Source organism: Eretmochelys imbricata, chromosome 12 (genome assembly GCF_965152235.1).
Source record: "Eretmochelys imbricata isolate rEreImb1 chromosome 12, rEreImb1.hap1, whole genome shotgun sequence".
Taxonomy (NCBI): Eukaryota; Metazoa; Chordata; order Testudines; family Cheloniidae; genus Eretmochelys; species Eretmochelys imbricata.
In genome coordinates, this window is record NC_135583.1 from 6,686,600 (window position 1) to 6,712,672 (window position 26,073).

Below are 26,073 nucleotides of genomic sequence, written 5' to 3' on the forward strand. Positions count from 1 at the left end.
ATGTCCAGTTTTATCACACAAACCCAGATGTGGATTTTTGGCAGGGTTTAAATCCCTGGTAGGAGAGGCAGCGTAGCGTCTGGCTTTCTCTTTTTTGCATATTTCCATTTACACCTATCATGAATTTTAGCTTCTATGAGAGAGGCTTCAGAGGAAGAGTTTCTGTTCTATTCTATTGATTAGCCTGCTGCCCTCACCACCATAGTGTCTGTGGCCAGGTCTACACTAGGAATGCTTTGTTGGAATAGCTGTGCTGAGCATTATACAGGCAAAGTGCTGCTAGAATGGTTGTAGCTTATAACCAGCGCTTTTGACAGTATGTTTTTTTGAGGCCCTGGAGCAAAATACGGGTGAGGGTGAGAGTCCGAGTCCCCCAAAAGTGCATTTTTGACAGTATAACTACATCTGCATTAGGGGCTTTGCCAGGACAGCTAAGTTGGTCAGGGATCACACCTTTTCACACCCTGACCAACATAGTTATGCCAGCAAAACGTTGTGGCCTGAGTGCCCTCCAGTGGTGCATTAAGCAACATGACTAACGTCTATCACATGTGACTTGTTCTCTCTCTCCCGCAGGGGAGATTTGTGTGTGCAGTGGGGCGCTTTGTTTTGGTAGGGTTTTGTTTGTGTTTTTAAATGTCTATGCTGTTCTGTGTTAGTGTTAGAGAAAGCAGGTCAGAGGAGTGCACCTGGTACGTGGAGCAGAAGGTGGGGAGGTCTGTGATGGTCCTTGGTTCTTGGGGGAGTTTATCCCACAGCCTGGGACCCGCCCCCTTATGGTAGCGAGTTTAATTATCATTCCATCAGAATCAAAGCTCTGATTTCCCCTAATGTGAGTGAGGTCAGTAGTTAGTACAATTGATCTGATTCTGCAGCTACTCTGCATGCGCAGCTTCTATTAACTTCAGAATGGCTGTAGAATTGGGCCCAATATCTTAAACCTTCCTGATTTACAGAGCAGTTTGCTGCCTCTTTCCCAACAAGTGCAGATACACAGAAATAGTGAGCAGTTTTAAAAATCGAAATCAACTCTGAAAATAAAGATCTGATACGATTATCGCACACTCCAGCAGGATGCTGAAAACAGCATGGAATTCAAATGGATTTTTGCTTTAAGTGTTGGTTGTGGTTTTCACTGTAAGAGCACAAGAAAAGAGATACTCAGCTCCTTGTTATTAATGAGAACTGCACATCTCATTCCCCACATATGGCACTAAAAATTTTACCATATGGTGCTTGTTGTTTTACCTTTTCCCTTCAGCTTCATTATAATTTTTCATATAACGCACATTCAACCTGTGCAACTCCTTGCCAAAGGATGTTCTGAAGGCCAAGACTATAACAAGATTCAAAAAAGAACTAGATAAGTTCATGGAGGATAGGTCCATCAATAGCTATTAGCCAGGATGGGCAGGGATGGTGTCCCTAGCCTCTGTTTACCAGAAGCTGGGAATTGGCGACAGAGGATGGATCATTGATGATTACCTGTTCTGTTCATTCCCTCTGAAACACCTGGCATTGACCATTGTCGGAAGACAGGATACTGGGCTAGATGGACCTTTGGTCTGACCCAGTATGGCTGGTCTTATATTCTTATATTTACTCAGGTGTGAAGAAGTGATGATATTCTGCTCAGACTCTGTCTTCAAGACAAGAATAGGTGGATGTTTCTCCTAACATCATTAGCTGTAAAATAGTTAATAGTTTTGAATTTAAACTGTCCTTGTCAGATATCAAAGTTAACATCTCATTGAGATGAATGAAAACAGCGCACACCCCTCTTGGCACTAACTGCTGAAACACCTCATGCACAGTCCAGTTTTGGACAAAAGATCTAAGAGGAGTTGTAGGAAAAGACATTTTCCCTTCCCCATCCCAGCTGGTTGATGCTAAGCAGCTGCGTAGCCACTTGTGAAGCCCATGTGCTTTAATAACAACTGGGGCCCATATGCCTTCCTAAGTGAGCCATTTTAGAACTTTCCATATAATAGCTGCTCTCCATGCCACTCTTCTACATGACCTCTGTCACAGCACATTAGCACTGCATGCTGTCCCTATCCTTGCAGGGAACCACAGTTGTTCCACAGTGTGTTTAGGGCCTTCCACTTCTGTGGAGCAGAGTTTAGCATTTAGCCCCGGGAGCTATGATTTCATTCTGTCTGAAGTGTCATCTCCGTGTTGGATCACATTCAGAACAGCATATTTACAATCAGAAGAGCTAGAAACATCATTTTAAAAAATGAAAGCTTCCATTCTGCTGAAACTTGTAGATCTCCAGAGGAGTTCTAGTAGAACATATCACTGCCCACCAGTTGAGTCCTACCTGTGCGCTTACTTTACCATAGATGTGTTTGATACAGATTTATTTCCTGATGTTTTATTATTTTTCTTCCTTTCAGCCGCTGTTTTGTTTGCACTTCCTGCAGTTTTTATAGAAAGGTATTTAAGAAAGGTAGGTGAACTGGTGGTTTGCTATGCATTGTGCTCTCTCTCTGTAATGGTATTTCTGACTGAACACTTCTGTTATGGATCTACTGGGAGAAGTGAAATACCCATAAGCCATTATTGATTGTAAAGAACATTAGTAGCAAAGTAGCACAGTTTAATGCACTCGTGCATTTCAGCTTTGGAGATCAAGAGTAAAATTTAGATTTGGGCACCAGTAAAATGAGTTATGTGGCCTCAGTCTAGATAGCTTTTGATCAGCCCTAAACTACCACACAGTTGGCACAACTCGCAGTCTTTGAGTCAGAGACTGGAGTTGAAATATATGTTGGAGGCTAAGATGGTTGGCCTTTGGTAGAGGTACATGGAGGAAGCTTGCAACATTCCTAGTTTTCCTTTCTGTCCAGCTCTTTTATGAGCAGTAAATCCGCCAAAATCACTCTGATTTAGAAAGCACATTAGTGATAAGGCCAAAGAATCACTGGTTATGCTATAAAATTATTATCCTTTGTAGGTTCGTGGCTCTGAAAGCATTGGTTTGGTGTTGCAGTCAGTAAACCTGTTTTTTCTGATAACATTCCCAGCTGTGATGGTTTATAGAATGCAAGCCATAACTCCAGGTGAGAGACGCTTGTTTTGTGCTAGAGGTACTTATGGCCAGCACTATAGTGTAATATGCAGTTTGTCACATAACAGGTGTGTTTGTTTTCAGGTGGGAGGAGAAGGGAAGGGCTGCTGGCCACAATATATTGTTTTTAAAATTCAAAATGACACAGTATTTAAAAGTGTATAGAGCAGTCTTGGTAATTCAGTATCACGTGGTCTCTGAACAGTGCCACAGAACAACAGGCATTAAAATTCTGACTTTGATGTCTCAAAGTTCTATTAGTAATGTACATGCATACTCATCTGACTTGTTTGGCCTGCAGAGTATAAAGAGACAATTCTTCAAGATATTCTATCCTTCTCTTCCAAGTGTTCTGTTCCCTGGCCATTTTGTACATGTGTGTAACTTCTGTCAGGGGTGATGGTAATAAGTTTGCATACCAAGAGGAGTCAGGAGTCCCAGTTCTCCTCTCTCGAAGTTTATGATGTTAACAGAAACCTTTGTTGGTCTATAGCCTCATATAATAAATAGATGCTTGTACAATACATTATTAGGCCATCTATCCCAAATTCTAATTTAAAGCACTACACCCACAAGTAGACATATTTTAAAAATATATTTTAGGAAATGTATATTCAGTTTTTGTGTACTTGTTTATATTCCTTTTCCCAATATACCTGTGCATAAATATGTCTTCTTTATAAAAACCTACTCATTCTGGCAAATGTATCCTTCAGTGTCCCAGTCTGGCACCGGGTCACTTCCATTGTAGTTACCTGTGATGTTTTAAAACACTGGATTGTGGCTAAGTGAGGGAATCTGGCTGAAGGAGATGGCAGATTATCAAGGTGAAAGCTGCTGTTTACGTACACACAGGAAGGAATTACGTAAAGGCCTAAGAGGCCTGCAAATGGACATACAAAAATGTGAGCCTAATTTGTGGTGCAAATGGCCAGTTAAATGCACAGCTAGTCATTTGAGTGTGCAGTCACCCAGTTTGCATATGCACGTATGTGATAATTACAAGTGCTACCTGTGTGCACACTAGTGAACCTGGAGTTCTGCAGCTTGGGCACTGAATGTACATAGCAGGTTAACCAATTTGCTAAACTATCATATTGTTTATAATTTGCCTGGATGTAGCTGGCAATTCTTTCAACAAATAACCAAGCAAAAAAAAGTACTTTTTTCTTTGAACAAATTGGGCATGTATAAAGAAAAGGAGGACTTGTGGCACCTTAGAGACTAACCAATTTATTTGAGCATAAGCTTTCGTGAGCTACAGCTCACTGCATCGGATGCATTCAGTGGAAAATACAGTGAGGAGATTTATATACACCCAGAACATGAAAAACTGGGTGTTATCATACACACTGTAAGGAGAGGGATCACTTAAGATGAGCTATTACCGGGCCGGGGAGGGGAGAAACCATTTGTAGTGATAATCGAGGTGGGCCATTTCCAGCAGTTAACAAGAACGTCTGAGGAACAGGGTAGGGGGGGGAGCAGCAGCGGCATGGCATGTATAGTAATGCAATAGCAATAGCTCCATCTGCTGAAACAAATAGTAAATCATTGGAAAGTCCAGGTGTCACAGCCTACCCAGAGCTCCCGACACTATTAGCATGCCATGACACTTTCATGTCTTGCATGCTCTGTTTAATAATGCGCCAAACCAAAAAAATCTGTATTCATTCAGATTTTTGAGGGTAAATGTGTGAGGTGGGTAATAGTGTTAATTCAGTCAAGTGAAATGATGAGTGACAATAAATAGAGAAGCTCTCTCAAAATGGTACTCCTTTCATTTGGAGGGTCACTTAGTTTTGGCGTGCGCAGATTAGCGATGTAACACCATCATCTAATGTAACTAATATGATATGGCTACATGGCTAGGGAGCAGGAAACCATATTAAACCATATTTCAAGAAGCTTTCTCTGCCATGCTTTATGATTTTAACTCCTTACATTGTTTGCCACTAAAAAGTCCCAGGTACCACAGTTCTTTCCTATACTAAATCTAGAGAGAGCCTATGGCTTCTCTAATATCGCTGTGTGGTAACAGGCTGACACATGCTTTCTTTTCAATGATCACTTCTGTTACCAACCTCTGATTCACAGCTTTGCCTGGTTTCAGGGTTGAGCCACCCTCCTGGGGCAGCGCGGTTCACACTGTGCTTCTCTATAGGAGCCAGGCCCCTTTCGCTATGGGGGGGATTCATGCGGGGGAGAGCTGGCTGCTGCCGTCCAGCCGTTTCAGTCTCTAGGGGTCTAGTGGAGCCTCTCTGGCAGAGCCTCTCTCTGAGCCAGTACATCTCTTGGCTGACTTGCCATGCGCTTTCCCTGGCCAAGGGCTGCCTACGTTTGGGGCTGCGTTGGCTCTTGTGGGCTTTGTGACAGAATCTCTGCTGCCAGGGCCCTCTGCCAAGGTCGGTGCCAGCAGGAAATTGCCTCCCAAGGTGTGTATAGATTTAAAGGACACTCAAGCAGTCAAGTGTCACTGGGCACCTCCTTGTAATGAGAAGGAATTCGTTTGCAAATCTCTTTTATGGATGCATTAGGCAGGCTGCACAGATAGACTGATATCCTTTATCTAATTAGCAAAGACAACATCATTGTCCTGAGTCTGTGTGTTTGAGAAGAAAAGATAAACTGCACCTGGAACTACCACAACAGGTTATTTTCTCTCTTGTTTCTTAGCTGGAGGGTTGCTGACCATGTTTGTGTATATCATCATTGCCCTGAAACTGTTCTCCTACTACCAGGTGAATCGCTGGTATAGGGAGGGAACCCCTAGACCAGTCAGAGGAACTTCCAGAGTGCAAGGTCAGCAAATTCTGAACCCTCCTATCTCTATCAGTAGGCACCGAAAAGAACGTACCATTTATATGTGGCTCAGTGGACCGAGCACATCAACGCCAGGGGCTTGGGTTCTAATTCCAGCTCTGTCATGGATTCCTTGTGTGGCAGTCTCCTTGTCTCAGCTTCCCAATCTATTGAGGGAAAATCTCTCTGTCCAGAGTATTTGTAAATGTGCTTTTGTTGAGGCATCTAGACATCTGTTACCTCACACAGTTATTGTAAGGATTCATTCATTAATATTTGATATAAGATATAAAGTGCTCTATAAGGGCTAGCTCTGGTACCACTGATTTTGGTGGGAACAGGACCAGGGCCTCGGTGTTTTTGAACAGGCAGAGTCTCACTCTGCTTTCAGAACAACGTGCACACAATAGGTTGATGTCTAAGCTTGCCCCTCCCTAGGGTTTGCCTTTTTTGTTAACTTAAGTAACAACCATACTTACTCCTCAGCCTACACTTTCTCCTGACCTTCGCTTGTTCCTAGCAGCATCCCTAGCCCTAGTTCTCCTCTCCTCCGAAAGACATTCTGACCCCTTTGATGCTCTTGGTTGGGAGCAAATAGGATTCACCCGGCCTGGTGAACCAGCAGTAATAACTCAGCCTCTCTCTCCTGTGCACCGAATGAGGCGGCGGTCCTGTGGAAAAGATAGAATGTGATCATGTCATTAACGCATACGCACAAGGATGCTGAATTAAGGTTGCACAGGCAACCTGAATTCTGACGTTTCCTAACTTTTGAGCGCTTCGCTTTGCAACCGTAATGATCATTTAACATAGTTTTTTTGGATGTAATTTGCTAGGTTTTAAAAAACTTAACAGAAAAAGCAGAAATTTCATCCTGTGGAACCATATTGACTCCCACGTGAGTCACCAGTAGGGTTGGGGTCAGTATCTGGAGCTAGCTGTCTTGGTGTAAAAACACACCTTTTTGGCAGTGAAGACATAGGTGTAACTGGGAATAGATTGATTAAAATGATTTAAATTCCTCTCTACCATTGATTTCAGTGGGCTCAGAGTTAGGGCAACTCTGAGCTCATGTGAAAATCCTACCATAAGCTCCTACCTGCTTAGAATATTACCTACTCTAGCCTCTTGCTTGCCTCATCTGGGCTCCTCTTTTAATTGTATGTTAGCTTCCTCCAGTCATCCTGCAACCAAACCCTGTGCGCTGGTTTGCCCCAACCAATAGCAGATGATGCGCATAATCACAGAGGGGAAGGGCAGTAGTTCGTGTGATCACAAAAGGAAGGGGAAGTAGTTCACACAGTCATGAACCACAGGAGACGTGTTCATGAGATGGTTTCTTTTTCATGAAGAAGTGGTTTTCTTTGTGAAAAAGAGGAAGAAGGGTCCAATGGTTAGGGTGCTAGTCTGACACTCAGGAGACCCAGGTTCAAATCTCTGCTTTGCCATAGACTTCCAGTGTGACATGGGGGAAGGCCTCTCTGTGCCTCAGTGCCCATCTGTACAATGGGGATAATAGCCTCACCCTGCCCTGCCTCAGAAGTATGGTTAGGGTGAACGCAATCATTGTGAGGTGCTCAGATATTATGGGAATGGGGGCTACCTAAGTGCCTAAAGAGAGAGAGAGGAAAAGAAGTTGACCCTTGACCCAAAGTGTTGGAAACTATGCACCCACAGATTAGCATGAAGTCAAAGCTGGACAGAACGTTGGTGTTGGTGTCACCTCCTTGAACTTTGTAAAAGTTGAGCTCTCTTCAGCCCCGGCTTGTTATATAAAGTCATTTGTGACCTTCAATTCACTTGAAACCATATGATAGATGTTACACCTTTTGTTAGCAACAGATCCTTCAGCCCATCAGTCCAGAAGGAACGAAAGAGGACAGTCAAAGCAGATCATGTACCCAATGAACCTGAAAGTAAAAGGTAACATTTCCTCATACTTCAGCAGTTACCTCTTCACCGTCAGCACTCTTCACTGTATTTGCAGCAGCTCTTACCCTGATAACCAGATGAACAAAAATTGCATTTCTAATAGCTCTTCTTAAAAGAACATTGTCCCTTACAAATCACACTTCTGGCTGAAAATACTTTACCTGCGACTGTTACAAGTCCACCTAAGGCAACTGTAAATGGAGGAGAACAGAGAAAACAATATCTGAGTTTTTTTAGTTTACTTTGTATATTTGGCAGTACTTTAGGTATAGTCAGTTTCACAGTTCCCCTTGTACAGTCTGTTGTTTGTGAGTCTTTCACAGGGCAACATTTGTTTGTATGTTGAGCAGGGGGCAGAATGTTTTAAATGGAAACTATATTTGTAAAGCCACTTTGGGTACCCAAAGTGATGGCATCAAGATACTCCATGGTTCTGGTTATGATTGGAATATCATGCTCCAACAATACAGCAACCTCCATCTCTTTCCCAGTTCCGTCTAGCAACATTAGCTCTCAGACAAAGCCTGTATTGGTTGAAATCACAGTACTTCACAATAAAAATGCAAATATGGTCCAAAAATGGCTAGTTGCATTCGGGGCAGATGTAATACCTGGAACTACTTTTTAAATCAAGTTTGTGATTTTTTTATTAGCTGCCTAACTGGCACTGGTGCCTTCGAAAGATATCCCCACCTTGACTCAGTGGGAACTGTTGGGGATTCAGCACTTTTAAAAATCAGGCCTTTTATTTAGGGGCCTCAGTATGATCTTAGGAGCCTAACATTAGTTACTCATTTTACAAAATCTTGGCCTTAAGTTTGAAAGTATGGAGCACATCTCACAGCACTGCCATTTAGCCTGCATTCTAGTCATTGCTTCTATGAAAACTTAACTGTCTTTAAGTGTGCACAGCTCTGTCAGACCTGAAATAGGCTTCCAGAGGAGGTTGTGGAATCCTCGTCACTGGAGGCTTTTAAGAACAGGTTGGATTAACACCTGTCAGGGAGGTTCTAGGTTTACTTCAGCAGAGAGAGGTGGACCAGATGACCTCTTAAGGTCCCTTCCAGCCCTACCTTTCTAGGATTCTATTATTCTAATGCTGTTACAGAGATAAGATCCTCAGAAGAGAACGTCTTTGGTTCAAGGAGTTCTCTTTGCTATATTGCGAGTTCTGCCATGTCTCTGCATGATTTGTGTTTTGTAGCTGTTGAATTCTGATTGAGCTCCATGCAAGCTTCCAAATGTGATACATTATGTGGGCACAGCAGCCTCACTCATCCCAAAGCGTTTTGCGATGAGCAGTGATAGCTTAATACAGTCATAGTCAAACTGATTGACAAATGTAGCGACATTTAGCTATTATGGAGCGCAGTGTGCGGCAGTGTTGCTCTTCCAGCTTAGCCCTACTATGACTGTGGTGTATAGTCACTTAGAAGATGCAAAGATAAAGGGTGATATCCTGACCCCACTGAAGTCAGGAGGAAACTCCCACTGGTTTCAAAGGGCCAGGGTTTCACCCAAAATGAATACGTTCATAAATGCTAAAAGCAAACAACATCAAGTGAGAATTTTTTCATGAACCTTTCAGGGCCTCTTAGGGCGAGATTGTGCTGTCCCCTGCACATGTGTAAGGGTGGAGGGAATGCAAGGAACTTCTCCCTTCACAGAGCCCCCATGCACAGGCTGGCCACAGTTCCAGTCCTCATGCTTCCCTGAACATAAGGACTGTTCGGGCTGCCAAGCCTGTCCCTAGGGGTGGAGAGGAGCCAGGCATGGCCATTGCCCTCTTTAAGAACGGTGTCTCTGGGTACTCCAGAAGGCACTGTATCACCCGGTAATTGCTGCACCGCATGTTGTGGGATGGAGTGATTCAGCACCACCCACATTTCAGGCTGCTGCTTTATGTCACAGTTTAGCTGTCAGGGGGTATGTCTACACTGCAGTTAGACACCTGTGGCTGACCTGTGTCAGCAGACTCAGGCTTGCAGGGCTTGGGCTAAGGGGCTGTTTAATTGCAGTGTAGAGGTTCGGGCTTGGGCTGCATCCCACGCCCTGGGACCCTCCTACCTCACAGGATCCTAGAGCTTGTGCTCCATCCCAAGCCTACATGTCTACACTCTAATTAAACAGTCCCTTACGCAAGCCCCGCAAGCCTGTGTCAGCTGGCATGGGCCAGCCGTGGGTATGTCTACACTCACTGTGAGCTAAGTCATCCACCCACTTCTTACGTGACTTATTTCCATTGGAGTTATGCATGTAGTGTAGGTCAGGATCTAGCCTTAGATTATCTGTCATTGGAATTACCCATGTTCATTTGTGCATTCCTACAGTTTATTGGGTACCCAAAGTGATGGCATCAAGATACTCCATGGTTCTGGTTATGATTGGAATATCATGCTCCAACAATATGGCAACCTCCATCTCTTTCCCAGTTCCATCTAGCAACATTAGCTTTCAGACAAAGCCTGGATTGGTTGAAATCACAGTACTTCACAATAAAAATAAATATGGTCCAAACTGTGTAGATAAACTGAATTCTAAAGTCGATTTGCCATGAAGAGTGAATTTTTTTTAAAGCCTGGTATTTTTCTTCTTCCCCCAGATCTGTATTACTTCCTGCTAGCCCCCACGCTTTGCTACCAGCTGAATTTCCCAAGACAAAAGAATTGCCGGCAAGGCTATATCATTAGGAGATTCATTGAAATGGTAAGAACAAGGCATTGCATTTAAAACTGTCCACTTCTCTGCTCCCGCTATCATAGTGAATGTATCAGATCTTGAGGTTTCACACTGCATATGTTCCCTTGGAGGCTGAATGTGACAGTTCTGAGCCATGCATGATTTTCCCATGACATTTTACAAACACAGGTAAGCCGTTTCTGCTGTGTTAAAAAGATTTTCTTAGGCCCCTCAGTCCCTGGAGGGCTAGAAGAGTGTCCTAGGACATCCTTCCAGCTCTTGGTCTACCAGGGATGGAATGCCATCCCAAATGCATCCTAAAAATGCAAGAGCCAGCAGTGCTACCTGAAGCCTCTTCTAGCTTCATTGAGGCAAGTTGTACTGCACTTGTGTTGTGAAATGTCATCAAATTAACACACATTTGAGACTTTTTATTGACATTTTTGCAAAAATGTCCATTTTTCACAAATCCATTTTGAATCCCCACCCCCATCTTTAGAACACTTGAATGAGAAATGGGGGTTGGCTTTCATAGATTGTCTCTATAGGGGAGCCCTCTTGATACCCCTTAGACCCCTGTGCCTTAGCAATTCTTATGCTAAAGGTTCCTTTTGCAGCCTGTAAAGTGTTGTCCAGTGGGGTCACTGACACTGATGTGAGGCCTCTGGAACTCTCCTGTCTCCAACCAACACAAAGAGCAAAGGATCAAACTTAGCATCCAAATATGGACCCTGCATGTATAACTCAGTGCATGGCCACTAGGCCACCGGATCAGCTGATCTTTGGTCAGTTAATGCAGGAAATACACAAGATAAAATTGCACTGTAGACTTCATGAAAATACAGATGACAAGACGAGTCCTTGTATTTTGCAGCTGTAGATGTTTGACATCTTGTATTAGAGTGACTGATACGCTGGGAAGCATGCCATTCACTCGAGCTTGCTGCAGCACCAGATATTTTAGGGTCAGTTGCACTTGAAGATGCTGTGGTGGTTATAGTGTTTAAATACAAGATAGACTGGAGATTTTGCTGTGATGACCCAGGATACTGTCAACTCAGTTTAAGGGAATTAAGGCTCCAAAATCTACTTTTGTTGTTTTCTTTGCAGGTTTTTCTCTTTCATCTCATGCTGGGGCTAATACAGCAGGTATGTTTTTTGTCTAAGGTTAAACCCCAGGGATTCAGCTACCATGGATAATGAGGCCTCTGTGAACCACATATTACCACTTAATGCAATAAGCTGTTTAGATCTGACCTTTACCACTTCATTTTCTTTACTGTCAAAATAAGCTCCTGCATCTACCTTAATACTCACGCAATTTGGAAATGGATCAATCATTTAGATTCCTGTCAGTATCTGCTTAGACTGAGGCTATATCTATTCTACAGCGCCTATGCCAGCATAGCATGGATGCAGTGTACGCCGACAGGAGGAGTTTTTTCTGCTGCTGCAGGCACGCCACGTCCCTGATCGATGTTAGCTATGCTGATGTTAGCACTCTTCTGTTGGCATAGCTGTGTCTCCGCTGGGGTTTTGCCATCACCCCTGATTGACATAGCTATGTCAGGACAAGTTTTAAGTATAGACCAAGCCACAGTTACTGCCTCAGCGAGCTACCACGAGACCACAGTGCAGATATAATATAACAAAGTAAAGATGCTGAAGGGGCGGGGGGAGAGGGGGAGTTCTCCACTCCTGTTAGTGGTGTTGCTGACTTGCTCCTCCACAGCTGTCCATGCCTCAAGTTAAGCACTGGGAATTTACAGACGTGTGACTGAGAGAGTGAGGGAAAGTACCCACTGCGTCCCTAGTCACCAAAAGGATTATTAAACTTGTTCTGCCACTTCTTTGGGCTTCTCCCCATCTCAGCTGCTCCTCTCACAGCAAGCTGGAAAATGTTTAATAGCCAAGATCTAAACTGGGCTGGGGTTAAATTGCAAAGGAATTTCCACCGGGACCTGAAGACTAGTGAGGATTCAATGAGGAGACTAAATCCTCAACCAAGTGCACAAATATCCATGCCCCATATTGGCCTGTTTCTAAATTTGTTCCCAATTCCTACCCTAACACCCAGTTCATCAGCTCATCCCATTCACTCTCTGTCCTCAGCAGTTGTCATCTGCCTTGTTGTCCAGTATTTTCCCTTCCACCGTTTGCTCCAAAATCCTTTTGCCTGCAGCGGTGGCAATTGAGTGCAGTGAAGGAGGAGGATTCACTTAGATGAGGATTTTTTTCAGTAATCAAGCATAATTTGTAGTGCATTAGTACAGTTTAATAATCCATCTAGTAAACTACTAACTTTACTAATGCACTTAGAGCTCTTATTACTGCATGTTCATCTAAGATGCCACCCTTTTGCATCATGATAGCAAGTGCTGAGGATTCTTTACCATGCTGATGTACCCCCATACATTTGATTGTGTTCCGTTTGCTCCCAGCTAGAGAAGAGAGAGTACAAGCGCTTTGTACCCCCAAGCTTCAGTGATGCACACACTAATGCAGGGGGGTAGAGATTCCAGCTCCATATCCAAACTGATGCTGAAAGCATTATAGAACTTCATGGTCTTTACACCCGAAAGGAAGTGCTACCCATGAGAACAACAATAGTCAGCTGGCAGGTTGGGATGCAGCTGTTTAGCAGGGTGTCAGGTGTCCTCCTAGCTATTCAGTTGGTATGACAGCCCAGGAAGGGTTTGTATGCTACACAAGCTGCACTTGTGCTTTTTCATTATAGCAGAGACATAAAAGAATGAGTCACTTTACAATGCCTTGCAGAAAGAACTGTTTATATCCTCAATTCTGTGTTTATTTTTTGTTCCAGTGGATTGTACCAAATATTCATAAATCAATGAAGCCCATAAATGTAAGCAAATCACACCTGGTTATTTTCTTGAACCAAATTCTGACTCATTCAGACCAGTGCCAGAGATAACATTCATCTATTTTGTTTGTTTCTGCAGGAAATAGAGTCCACCCTGCTCACAGAATACATCTTAAAACTAGCGGTGAGGTCAATCTGCATGCTTTTCGATTCCGGGGTTAAGCTGATGTGTAACTATTAGAAATTTCCCTTTGGAATAGAAAACAAAGGAGATTTGGGAATGCCAGGGGTCCAGTAACCATGATAGATCTATTCCCTTCTAGCTCTTTAATCTCACTTAGGGTTTTATATTGCTGTCCATCTCACAGCATCTGATTGCCTTCCATGTAAAATCAGGAGCAATAGTAAAGTCCCTAGTGGACTTCATGGACTCTCTGGCATGTCTCACTTTTTAGAGTCAAAACTTTATTTGAGGTATGGTATTTTCTTTTTTAAATTATTGTTCTGGGTAAGGGTTATTGGGCAGAAGAGGGTATCAGTGTTGAAGATTTTTGGGTACAAGGGGGTGCCAGTGTTGTGTCATTCTTATGATGGAATTACTTTTTTGAAGAAGAAGGTTTCGCAGCATTTCTGGAAGATCCTCAGAGTCTGGATTGGCCCAGTCTCCTCTCGGAGTTTATTCCATAGGCAGAGCCCCTCAGTTGAGAATGGTTTGTCCCTGCTTCTCATGTGCTTCATTGTGGGCTCTGTGATCTGCATTGTCCTAGCGGAGCACAGCTGTTGTCGTGGTTCAAAGATCAAAATTTGATCTTTGATTTAGCTAGGGTTTGATCCATTAATTGCTTTGAAAATAAGGACCAAGGCCTTAAATTGGCAGCAGAAGCTAACTGCGAGCCATTGGAGGGGCTTGAGCACTAGCCTGATACTCTCACAGCAGCCTAAGCCATGGAGAAGGTGGGCAGTTATATTCTATACCATCTAGAGCTTGTGCATGGTTTTCACATTCTGCTTCACATACCTGTAGGTGACATGTGCATGGATCGGTGTTGGCAGGTCTTCATCTGGGAGGAGGGGACAAAATTTCCTATTGTGAGCTGGAGTGAAAACCCTTGTGTTAAGTTAGCAGTTATTTCTTTTCCACAAACACTTACCTCTCTCACTGATATGTGGGAAAGACCTCCCCATCCCTGGTGGAGCCCTAACCTTCCTCCACTTTCCCCTGTTTTACACTATGTCTGTTCATAGCTGCGTAGCTTCCCCTTCCAAGGCCTGTCAACAGTCCCCATGCTTCTGACCAAGGGGCTGCGGGAAAGGCGGCCAGCACATCCCTCGGCCCGCGCCGCTTCCCGCAGCCCCCATTGGCCTGGAGCAGCGAACCACGGCCAGGGGGAGCTGCGATCGGCCGAACCTGTGGATGCGGCAGGTAAACAAACCGGCCCGGCCCGCTGGGGCTTTCCCTGATCAAGTGGCGGACCGGCTTTGGGAACCACTGGTCTATACCATTCTCTAGCTTTTAAAGCTCTTTGGGATCCCTCAGGATGAAAAGTGCTTTGCAAGTGAAAGGCCTGGTCTACACACAGATTTTGTACCAATATAATTATTTTTGGTTTGGGGTGTGCTTTTTTTTAAACTCAAATAGTTATTCTGGTTGAATCCGTAGTATAGATGCAGGTATAGCTGTAGAAAGCTGCCTTATACTAGGATAGCCTATTTCCCTTCCTGCGTATAGTAAAATTTATCCTGGCATAGCCCCTTAATGTGAATGCAGTGTACACTGAGAGAAGGAATTTTTATGCTGGCGTAGAAACGCCACCTCCCCAGACGACGTTAGCTATGTCAGCAGAAGCACTCTTGTCGGCACAGCAGCATCTACACTGGGGACTTTGTCAGCATAGCTAAATTGCTAGGGATTGTGGCTTTTTCACTGACGTAGCTATGCTGGGATTAGTTTTATTTAGGTATAGACCAAGCCTAAGCAGTACTGATAAAAGCACCTTTATTCCAGTCTAACTGCATCCACCCATGGGGATAGTATTGCTCCACCGGTGTAGTTAAAGCGGTATGTCTTTTGTGTGTAGACGAGGCCTAAAATGATATTATCTCTTACAAGAATACAGAGAAAACAAAACATTGAAGGTGGGACCATGGTTAATGGATGAGTATTTCCCTGTTGGAATCCTGGAGGGTACAAGAGGAATGTATTTGATTCACTCTAGTTCATATTACATTTTTATCCATACTGAAGATAAAAAATCTACCCTGCCCTCCTGCATTGAGCCATCTCCGCAGGGCACAACTCAGTCCAGATCTATGACAAGCGTTGGCACAACTGCCTGGAAGAGTTTGCCTATCCTCTGCCTGACTCCAGCCAGTTACTCACTCTCTCAGTGTTCGCTAGGTTCAGTTCCAAAATTACCTCATTACACACCGTAGGCCCATATAGTTTCTCAGTTTCCTGCCTTGCATTAGTCTATGAGCTTTATTTATATTTGAATCATTTTCATGTGTTTCTTTATATTAATCATATTTAAAAGCCTGTCTCCATTGCATTGCTTGCAACTGGATACTTTAAATCCAGGAGAAGGTAGATCTCTTTATGAGAGCAGTTGCTGTGGCAAGGGCCAGATTATATCTGATTATAGTGAAGCAGTGCTGGAGGAGTGGCACTGTACAGGAGGGAAGGATTGTTTTTATTATGTTTCCCACACAGGTGCCAAATCATTTCATCTGGCTGATCTTTTTTTATTGGTACTTTCACTCCTGCCTCAACTGCCTTGCAGAACTGCTTCGATTTGGAGACCGGCAATTTTATCTAGACTGGTGGTAAGGTTTCTTTTACCTCTTGTCAAAACAGATCGCTGTTGCTTAATAGAATCAGACTGTTATGTGTCATGCTTAATGTCAATGGGGAGATTGTATTCCAAAAAAAGAGGGATCTGATTGGCTGGCAAAGGTTCTACCTGTACAAGTATCTGGCATGACTGACTGAATTTCTGTAACTGTTAGTCAGTTAGCATTGTTAGATAACAATGGGGCTGGGAAAAGCAAGGTAAGGAATTTAAAATACAGATGTAGATGCTCTGTTGCTTTGCACCTTGTGCAGTCATTTACACAATGGAAATAGGATGTTAAAAGGTCACCTAATCAGACAGACAGTGATTTACACCACACTTCGCATGCGTGTAAGTGATGTCCCAAGAATCTGCCTCATAAACTCTACAAATATACTTTAACTTTTACCGCTACCTGCAGAAATAGACATTGGATCTGTTAAAATAAGATTCAGATAAGGTCCACAAATCTAGGCTTTACCTTACTTTGACTAATTCCCTGTGGAAGCAGAAAACAGAAGTCAGCAGCTGAAAGTAACAAGTGTTTTGGCATCTGTTTCTTGTTTCCACTGCCATTTGCACAGAAGGTGGACTTGTGAAAACAAGATACAGGAAAGTTCAAAAACAAAGTCTACGCTTTAAACCATTGCCTGATTTTCACTGATCTGACCTCTATTTCCAGAAAAGCTGGTAATGTTAGTATCACTAGCAACCGATAGGGATTCCAGGTGCTGGCTTTTCCTGGCAAGATCTAGTTTGCATAAGTAGCTGAAAAGCCTGCAGTACTTCAGATTGGAAAAGGATATTTTTCATTTAAAAAAACAACTTTGGGTTCTTTTAAAAAAAATCAAATAGTTTATTTAATTTTCAAACAGACAGTTGTACCCAGACATGCCTACTTTTCAGGTACTGTCGTTGAATTCTCTGTGCTTTTGGCCCTCAACAGGGTAAAATGACACACCTTCCTGTGTATTATTATTTATATATAGTATATGTGTCATAGAATATAGAGTAATTATTCTGTTGATACTCATTTCCTAAGCATTGGTATAGAAAATATTTTAAAGTTGTTGGCACACAGAGATGTCAGTTACAGCCTAACTATGCTGCTGTTGAGAACAGGTGTATGCATGTATACAGTTAAGCAATGAGTCATGGCCTGCAGGGGTGGAAGGGATGGTCTGCATACTGTGGATGGATCAGGCGATATGAAGCAAGCAAGAATGATTCCAGCCTCCCAAGAAATGGCATAATCCACCTGCAGTGTCGGAGTGGATTTACGAGATGCAACTTATGAAAAGGATGTAAAGAACCACGATACTTTGGTCTTTGTTGGGCATTAATGAGGTGAATTCTTTTACCAACAATCAGAAAGGTGCATGTATAGAAAGTGCTCCAAAGCCATTCCATAGATCTACTGGTCTAATCCCTGCAGTAGGTAGGAAAATTAAGGCAGTGATTTCAGTGGGAGGATTTCAGTACAGTACATAGGCTTGTTGCAGGACCCCTTGCAGGGTCTGCCTCTGAGTCAGACGTTGGATCCAGGGTTCCCCAATTTCAGCTGGAGGCAGGAGAAGGAGCAGTTGGCAAGGCTTGACATGGTGCTGTCTACAGGACCCAGTTATGCAGGTTTAAGGCATAGGCAAACTAAGTATGTGCCTAGGGCCCAAATTCATGGGGCAGGGCAAAGTGAACCCAGACTCCATTAACCCAATGGCAAGTCACTACCCCCAGGGACAAATACTTTGTAAGTGTAAATATTAAGCTACAGCACTGCCAACCCCAAGTGTTCAAAAATCATGAATCAGGCCTCAAAAAACATAAGATTGGCTCAAAAATGAGATTTTAAAAAACCCAAAACTTTTGGTTCTTTTTAGTTGCCTTCTGGTAGTTGAGTCTTTAGAGTCCACGTTTTCCATTTTTGCTCTGCAGACATCAGGGCTAGAAACTTATTTTTTTAAAAAAGCTGAGATTCTCCCATATTCATCTGACTCCAGGAGTTGGAGTTTTAAGACACACACCAGATATCATGAGTCTCAGAGACTGTGTCATCTTGTTGTAAGCTCCAGGTGGTAAATTCTTTATAACTACAGTATAAATTAAATGTAAGCTAGCTCCAAAGATACAGCATTCAAGAGAACCACAAGATGATAGTTAATAGAGTGTCATCAGGGTAAGTTCTGTTTGTATGCATAATCTTCTGGTGCTGGTGTAAGCATTGTCAGGAAAACCAGAATGTTATACTCTAGAAGAGTGGGTGAGAGGCAGGAAGTGCAGTAGGTGGCAGATACCTCTTCATCATTTTGATTGACTGATGATTCCACCTATCTCAAGTTGCCAAAGCTGTACAAGGGAAAGGAGGAATGGCTGCAGGTTAAATTAGGTAACACTGAAAAGTTTGAAGTAAAATTATGCTCTGCAGCATCTGCACACAATGTATAAAGGATTCATGCTGATCGGGTCTAGAAGATACACGGTGTGAGATCTGCAGGAAGAAGAGTCTGTTTTCTTTCATTTTTTAAAATTGGTTTTGCTGTTCTCAGTCATCCTTTACAATATCTGGAGGAGGCATGCTAACCTCAGCAGCTCTTTTAGATATTGAATTTAGCTGAAATAAAAAACTCCTGCCTTTCAGGGCTCTCTCTTCCCTGTATGTTTCCATACCCAATACCTTAGTCTTTCCTTTCTACAGTTAGGTCTGATGACTGATTCATTGACAATGAGAGACCTAAAATATTAACCTCATTGTCACAGTTCAAGGCAACTGTACTTGTATTTCCCTGACATGGTAAACCAAGGGCACCTCTCTTGGGCAGAGACCCACATCTCACTCCCTTCTGATGAGGGATTTTAAGGCTGCACAGCTCCCTGGCTTACACTGAGATATCGCCAGAAAGCCGGACTGCTTAAAAGCCAAGTGCCTGTGCTTTGCTGTCTCCCTGAGGGCTCTGACCAGTGTATCACCCACAGTGTCAAGCGACCACACAGCTCCTTCTAAGCAAGCACATTTATTCTTAAGGTAAAAGCATTACAGAGAAACCATATTAAAACAATACAAGAACCTACACCTGTGCTAGAATGCTTACCAGAGATCACCCCCAAGTCCATCCTAGGGCTCTGGTAGGTTTTAGTATTTCAGACCCACAACAGGGTTTTCCCAATGGAAACGAGTTCATCTGTCTTAGATCCAGAACAGAGACTGGGCAGATCAGCTGTTTCTTTGTTCAGCTCCAGCCTTTGATCTCAGGCTTCTGTAACAGGTAATTAGCAGACAGTGACCCTCTCCTCAAGGCATAGTGTCCAAACGGGTTTTTGCATAACCAGAACTGCGGAATTTGTATTAATTTCTCCCTAGGGATTCCCGAAGAAACCCACTTCACACTTACTGTCCCTAAAGTCCATACTTCTCTAGTTCATTTCCAATTTAGTCTTGTAAACTCCCAGGTCTCACATCTGTCACATCTCCCCCCTAGAATTGTTACATACAATTCCAGCCCACAATAATACATAAATGTAATATAATAAGGTCTTTCAAGGATATTGCAGGAAATTGCCATATCTGTCACACACAGCACTTAGTGGTTTCATAGCTTAGCAGAATACATCATGTGTAGGGCTCCGTGTTTCACAGAGGTCGCAGAAGTCACGGAATCTGTGACTTCTGCGACCTCTGTGACTTTTGCAGCGGCTGGTGTGGTTGACCCCAGGGCCGCCCAAGCACCTGGCCCTGGGGCTAGCTACTCAGATGGTCCTGGGGCCAGCTACACTGGCCACAGTTGGAGCGGCTCTTCAGCCAGCCGCTTGGGCGGTCCCTGGCCCCGGGGCCAGTCGCACTGGCCGGTGCTCTGGTGACCCTGGGCAGCTGGCTCTGGGGACCGCCTGAGCAGCAGTCCCAGGAGCAGTGGGAGCAGCCACAGCTTGGTGGCTCCTGGCAGTGGTCTCAGGCGGCTGGAGCAGCGGCTGGTCCTGTCCGTTCTCCCCCCAGCAGCGGCTGGAACAGCAACTGGCCCCCTGGGGCTCTCCCTCCAGCGGTGGCCAGAGCAGCGGCTAGCCCCCTGAGACTCCTCCCCCCCGGTAGCTGGTGCCATGGGCTCCTGCTCCCGCTGGCAGCGTCCCTCCCCCCAACATTCAATCGTGTGTATTTATGGTATAAGTCACGGGCCATGATTTTTTGTTTCTTGCCCATGACCTGTCCATGACTTTTACTAAAAATACCTGTGATTAAATAATAGCCTTAATCATGTGTCGTCGTTAAGTGTGAGATAATTGGCTCCCAAGTTCTAGCTCTGGTAAAAATGATGGGCTTACCACTGGAGGGATGTATGCATGCCCATCAACTGCAGAGTAGTCACATGTGTGAGTCAGTGGCTTTAACTGCACACTACTCCAGGGTGCACTTGATTTTTTTTTAAACCCTCCTACCATAAATAGCAAGCACGACATTTATTTCTGATTCCAGGGGTTGCATGACAGAGAATACCAAAGCCCTTATCCGGAGGTTATTTCAGTAGTGCCATGGAAGGTGCAGTCATAATCAGCAGGCTGACTGAGCTGCATTTTGATTTTTGGTGAAACAAAATTGGTGCTGAAAAACGTGTGTCTGGTAGAGTGGGCGTATGCTCTTCTTTCTGTGCTTTACAAAGACGTCCCTTCTGCTTGCTCTGTCCTTGTAGGAATGCAGACTCCGTCTTACAGTTCTGGTCCAGATGGAATATCCCCGCCCACAAGTGGCTAGACAGGTACAAAAATGAGTCCTGCATTTCCCAGTTAAGATTCAGCGTCAGTGAGGAGATGAAATATTGCTGCTGGGAATCCATAATAATAATAATTGATTTCCTTTGTGAAGGATTAAATCACCATGAATGGGCCTGTTTGCCTGCTGTATCACACCAGCAGATCTGCTGGCTTGAAATTTAACTCTCAGGCATTGCAATTAAGCCTTGACATTTAAGCATAATTAATGGGTGATCTTTAAATTTCAGGTGGTCGTGGAGGAATAGCAGGGTGCTGGAGGAAATGTAACAGTTTTGTTAAGTTAAACACTTTAAAATAATTGGAAGGATCTAGCATATGCTGCTGAGAATGGGATCTTCAGGAATAATACAGCAACCCTATAGACCAAATCCTGTCCCCTCTGCAGTTGCAGGGGGTTCTGATCTGTGGAGTTCCAGTTGTGGGGGATGCAATTTGGGAACCTTCTCCTCATCAGGGAATGTGGAACCCTTTTGCATCACAGACCTCTGCTCCATGAGGGTTTCCTTGAGACTTCACCCCAATGTGTAGATGGTCAGGGATGGGCCAGGGAATGTGCAGTATGGTGGATCTGTCATTCTATGGATTTCCCAGTCACTTTCCCTGTGCAGATGGGATATGTTGGCTACAGGGGCTATTGAGAGAGGTTGGGAGAAAGGATTCCTTAGCAGTGAGATTCCCCAGCAGGCAGCCCAGCTATCCCAGCTGTACGCAGGCTCTGATCTGGTTCTACATCTCAAACAGGTAGAGTCTGTGTCTATTCAGTGTCCATTGAAACTGGTAGCTCTTATAGTACCTTCTGGTGCAGGTTCAAATCGCTAAACAGGTGGCTGTGTTCCAACCTAAAAGCCTCTTTAACTTTGGGAGGATAGATAGTGACCTGTTAGTCCACTGGGGCCTGTGCTAAAGTGACTCCTGCTCCCCGTGAAGCCGGTACTGCTCCATTCACACATTACCGGGGCATAACCTGAGAGTTCCTTGTTGTGATGGTCTAAGCCACGTTAGCAGGGTAACAAGTCTGGAGAGCTGTGTAATCTTTCTAACTCCGACAGTGCAGAGAATCAAACACCCTGACCTCCTTAACGCTGCCCACCACCAACGTACTGCACAAGAAGCAGGGCCACTCTTACAGGTAAAAGCTATTGCCAAGATTTTCAAAAAGGGGGTTCTACGCTCACATTTAGGCAGCGAAATAAGTGGCCTGATTTTGATTCAGCTGACTTCAGTGGCAACTACTGCTGCTCAGCACCTTTGAAAATCAAACCAGGCCACTCATTTTCAGTACCTTAAATATGAACTTGGAAGCGACAGGAATAACCCCTTCCTGAAAATCTTGGCCTCTTTGTGTAATTGTATTTTCGATGCATGTTCATTAAAAGATATGGAGGAACCACTAAGCTACTAAGATCCATGTGGAAGCTCACAGGAAAGTCAATGGAGGTTGCAACTTACCAGCAACAGCCATTTCAGTGCAGTTACTCTTCTCCCTAGCTCCTTCTGTCACTGCATAGGGCTAAAGGGCAGGAAAATAATAAATAGTGCTTTTGTTAAGTCAAAATAGTTGTCCTGTGGGCCAAACTCTGCACTTATTTACTGGTGTAAATCTGGAGTATCTCAGCTGACTTCAGTGGAGTTACTCTGGTATAAGATACATAGACAGCTCTGTCGGACTAACACTATACTAATGGCTGACTGCACCAGGAAACAGTGTAAGTAACTCTTTTTCTTTTGGCTTGTGTACATAGACATGTATACAGGCCCTTGCTGCATCACGGCTATGACAAGTGGCAGGCCCGAATGACAGTATTCCTACTCTCTGCATGTTTCTATGAGGTAGGTCACAACAGCACTGATCTAAGCATCAGCAAGGGGGCACTGTCCTGAGACCACAAATGATTGTCATTGACTTTTAACAGATCACTCACTCAAACTGCGAAATCTGCGAAGATTCTAATGGTCTCTCTTCAATAAGAGTCTCTTCTACAGACCCCAATCTGTGCTGTGTGTGCTGGGTGTGCTAGCTGAGACGCATTTAGCATATGGGACTAAACGGATTGGCAATGTCAATGGCGGTGTAAGTTAGACAGAAAATGGGTTTAAGTGCCAAAGTAGGCTAAGCTTCACCAGTCGAATCCATCAGTTGTGCAAGGAGTCTCACTCCACTTCGTCAGACAGTGACCCCGGGCCTCATAAGGGGTGTGGCTGTAAAATGGGGTGTGGTCAGTTAAAAAGAGGGCATGGCCAGAGGAAAGTGCTACTGAGACAGGTTAGCAGGTGTAGACATGCCAATTTCCCAGCCTAGAAAATTTTCCGGAAAAATTAACTCCTTGAATATGGGACTTTTCCCCACTGAAAAATACGTCACTAGTAACTGATGATCCACGCCGTGCTGAGGATGCTCTGTTTTCTTTGCAGGTCTGTGCAGCTTTCCTCGTTCCAGTTTTCTCTAGGGCTATCCCCCATTTCAGGGCTGAACTCTAGCACTGGGCCCCTGGGACATTCCATTGTTTTAATAGTTCATAACAAAGGTTCTGAGTCACTCCGTATCCTGCACTGTCACTGTGAGCCCAGTTCTGAAGAGCCTGCTCAGGTGTCTGCTCATCTGGACTCATGAAGCCTTGGGGGATAGTAGAACAACCCTATTCCTGCAGACGGTGGGTGGCCACATGACCTGTTACCTAACGCACCTGTCACAGCCTCTTTTGCCTCCATGGCCAGGGTGCAGCGTAGGTGCAGTTACTGCTGCTCTGGACACCAGAAACACCTGCCTTGCGACTGTCAGAGACTGTCATGGGGGAACTAGGCCCAAGGCTGACAGGCCCCTGGTCAGGGACAGCCCAGCAGCTGTGCAAGCCATGCTGCTGCTGCTGCATGCAGGGCTGGGGCCAGAGGGCTAAGGAGGCTTCCCTGTATATACTCCTGGTTCTTGGCATTTAGCTGTCCCAGTGACAGTGCTTTAGAACTGGACAGAGCACGTGAGCTCAGGCTGATGCCAGCAATGCTGGCTGTCCTGTGCCCCACCCTGGTCCCTATGGTCAGTGCATTAGACTGGTAGTTCTTTACGAGCTCTGCATCTCAGAAGGCTTTCTTTCCCCTTCTTCACTCCTTTGACTATGAAGGAAATGTATCAACATCACTCCTTCCTTAGGAAAAAGTCCTATTGAAGCCGTGTCAGGATCAGGCCCTTCACACTCCACTGCTTATTATAGTAAAGAGCAGAGTCTTATAGTCTCATTCAGGGCAGTGCGCCTCAGATCCTTGCTTTTGTCTTTTTCAGTATCTAATTGCCATCCCACTGAAGATGTTCCGGTTTTGGATGTTTTTTGCTATGGCAGCCCAGGTATGCTAAGATGGAAACTCTGCCAATGAATGTATATCTAACAGGGAGTGGTTACCAAGCTCTTTGTACTGTTGCTGCTAACTAGCGATGATCTTTATAATTAAGGCATGAAGCTTTTTAGTTTAAACCACGAGTGAAAGCTTTGCCAAGCCCAGGGTTTCTGGTGAGCATTGGGCAGGCTGTTCCTGCCCGCCATAGTTCACGCTGGGGAGCTACACTACAAAATGTTTTTGAGCTGTCGCTTTCTGACATGCAGTAAAGATGCTAAAAAAACCTGTACCCCAGTTTTATTTTTATGGCAAAAAATGCCAAACATCAGAAATCTTGGCTTATAAACCCCTCCGAGAGAAATCTTTCCTTGTTCTTTGGTTTCTTTGGTATAATGTTTAGAGCCATTGGCGATCTGAGAAGAAACGTACCAAATTCTGCAGTAATTTAACCCTGAACACTTTATAAAATCTTTTTAAGCCAACAAGAAAAAACCTTATTGTGGTCTTGTAACCAGCTCAGTGAAACTCGCTCAGGCCACGTACACTATAGTTCCACCTGGTTTTAAAACCTGTTGAATTTTGAGGGTTAATTTCCTCAGTGTAACGATCGCTCTTTTGCTATGATGGTTTCTGTGGTGCAGAATTTGTTCCCCCCTGAAATCTTATTTAATCTCTCCCTACCTTTAAAAACCATCTTCAAGCCTTTCTGTTCCAACAGTGACTTTTAGTCTGACATCTGTTGGCTTTCTGTATAGGACCCTTTCCTTCTCCTTGTGACTGCTTAGCTGTTAAGCTATTAGCAGGTGGTCTCTTTAATGATTTTTTAAAAAATTTAATTATGCTGTGCACAGACCCAGGACACTTTGGCAAAGGGAAGTGTTAGAAAGAAAATGAGACGTTGTTATATAAAAGTCCATTCATTTTGAACCTGTTCTCTAATTAAGGGCACTTGCACCATTTAGAAAACGGTAGGAACTACTGGGAAGAATGTTGTTAGTGACTTGTGTTTGCTTCTCCCTACAGGTCCCACTGGCTTGTCTAATGAAAAGGCTTTTTGGTGGTAATTTTGGCAACATCTTCATGTGGATCAGTCTGGTCTTGGGTCCTCCCCTCATGATGCTCTTGTATTTTCATGACTATTATATCCAGCACCATCGGAAGGATTCAAGCTGGAGACTGTTTTTTTTCTAATCGACTCCAGTCCTAGTTCCCTTGTGCTCTCTGTCTGTCTGTCTTTATGTATGACAGAGGCACCCAAACTTGGCTCAAATTAGAACCACAGACTGAAGCCACCCTTTTCTTTAATATGGGAGGGGTGGCCCAGGCCTGCAATGCTCCATCTGGCCACTAGGCTGGAGATATAGAATTGCATGCTGGTCTCCCCCGCATATTGAAGATGAGTGAGTGCAGAGCTCTGTGGGCCATATGTATTTGTTTACTTTGGCCACCTCTGATCCCTTTGTCTCTTCAATAGCAAGTTGATCTTTGGCTCCTGCAGGATTGACTTTAAAGAATACCTGCAAAAGTCCGGTAACAGCTCTGGAGATAAATATACATTATAGTGGATGCTCTTTATTCATATTAAAATCCTGCTGTTTATGATAACATCTTGCCTGAGAAATGAATTTAAGAATCAGGTAAAACCTAATACTGTTTCCTTGCTTTTTTCATCCAATGATTTAAATGGGAGAGTTGAATTAATGAGGAGATAATGTCAATTGAACAGAAGGTTGAGAATGGTGTCCTGCAACTAGATAAATGCAAAGGTGAAGCCAAGACATTTCTGTTCACAGCAGGAGACATCACAGGTTTATTAAACTCATTCTCTCTCTTTTATCCCATGTGACTGC

The 26,073-nt window shown here is 44.0% G+C and overlaps 1 protein-coding gene across 4 annotated transcripts in view; it reads left to right on the plus strand.

Moving 5' to 3' along the window:
- LOC144272879 (diacylglycerol O-acyltransferase 1-like) overlaps positions 1-25,850 on the plus strand; it is a 39,103-nt gene extending 13,253 nt beyond the window's left edge. For 2 of the 4 annotated variants that reach the window (XM_077831242.1, XM_077831244.1), the window contains exons 6-18: positions 2,400-2,452; positions 2,960-3,065; positions 5,750-5,875; positions 7,712-7,798; positions 10,410-10,513; positions 11,597-11,635; positions 13,311-13,352; positions 13,450-13,494; positions 16,021-16,133; positions 20,815-20,880; positions 22,639-22,726; positions 24,171-24,233; positions 25,247-25,850. In XM_077831242.1, the coding sequence (XP_077687368.1) occupies positions 2,400-2,452; positions 2,960-3,065; positions 5,750-5,875; positions 7,712-7,798; positions 10,410-10,513; positions 11,597-11,635; positions 13,311-13,352; positions 13,450-13,494; positions 16,021-16,133; positions 20,815-20,880; positions 22,639-22,726; positions 24,171-24,233; positions 25,247-25,414 (1,100 nt within the window). In that variant the 3' untranslated portion in view covers positions 25,415-25,850. Of the gene's footprint in view, positions 1-2,399; positions 2,453-2,959; positions 3,066-5,749; positions 5,876-7,711; positions 7,799-10,409; positions 10,514-11,596; positions 11,636-13,310; positions 13,353-13,449; positions 13,495-16,020; positions 16,134-20,814; positions 20,881-22,638; positions 22,727-23,308; positions 23,548-24,170; positions 24,234-25,246 lie in introns of all 4 variants that reach the window. The other 2 variants (XR_013347690.1, XM_077831243.1) reach the window with 2 other exon arrangements.
- Positions 25,851-26,073: the final 223 nt, after the last annotated feature.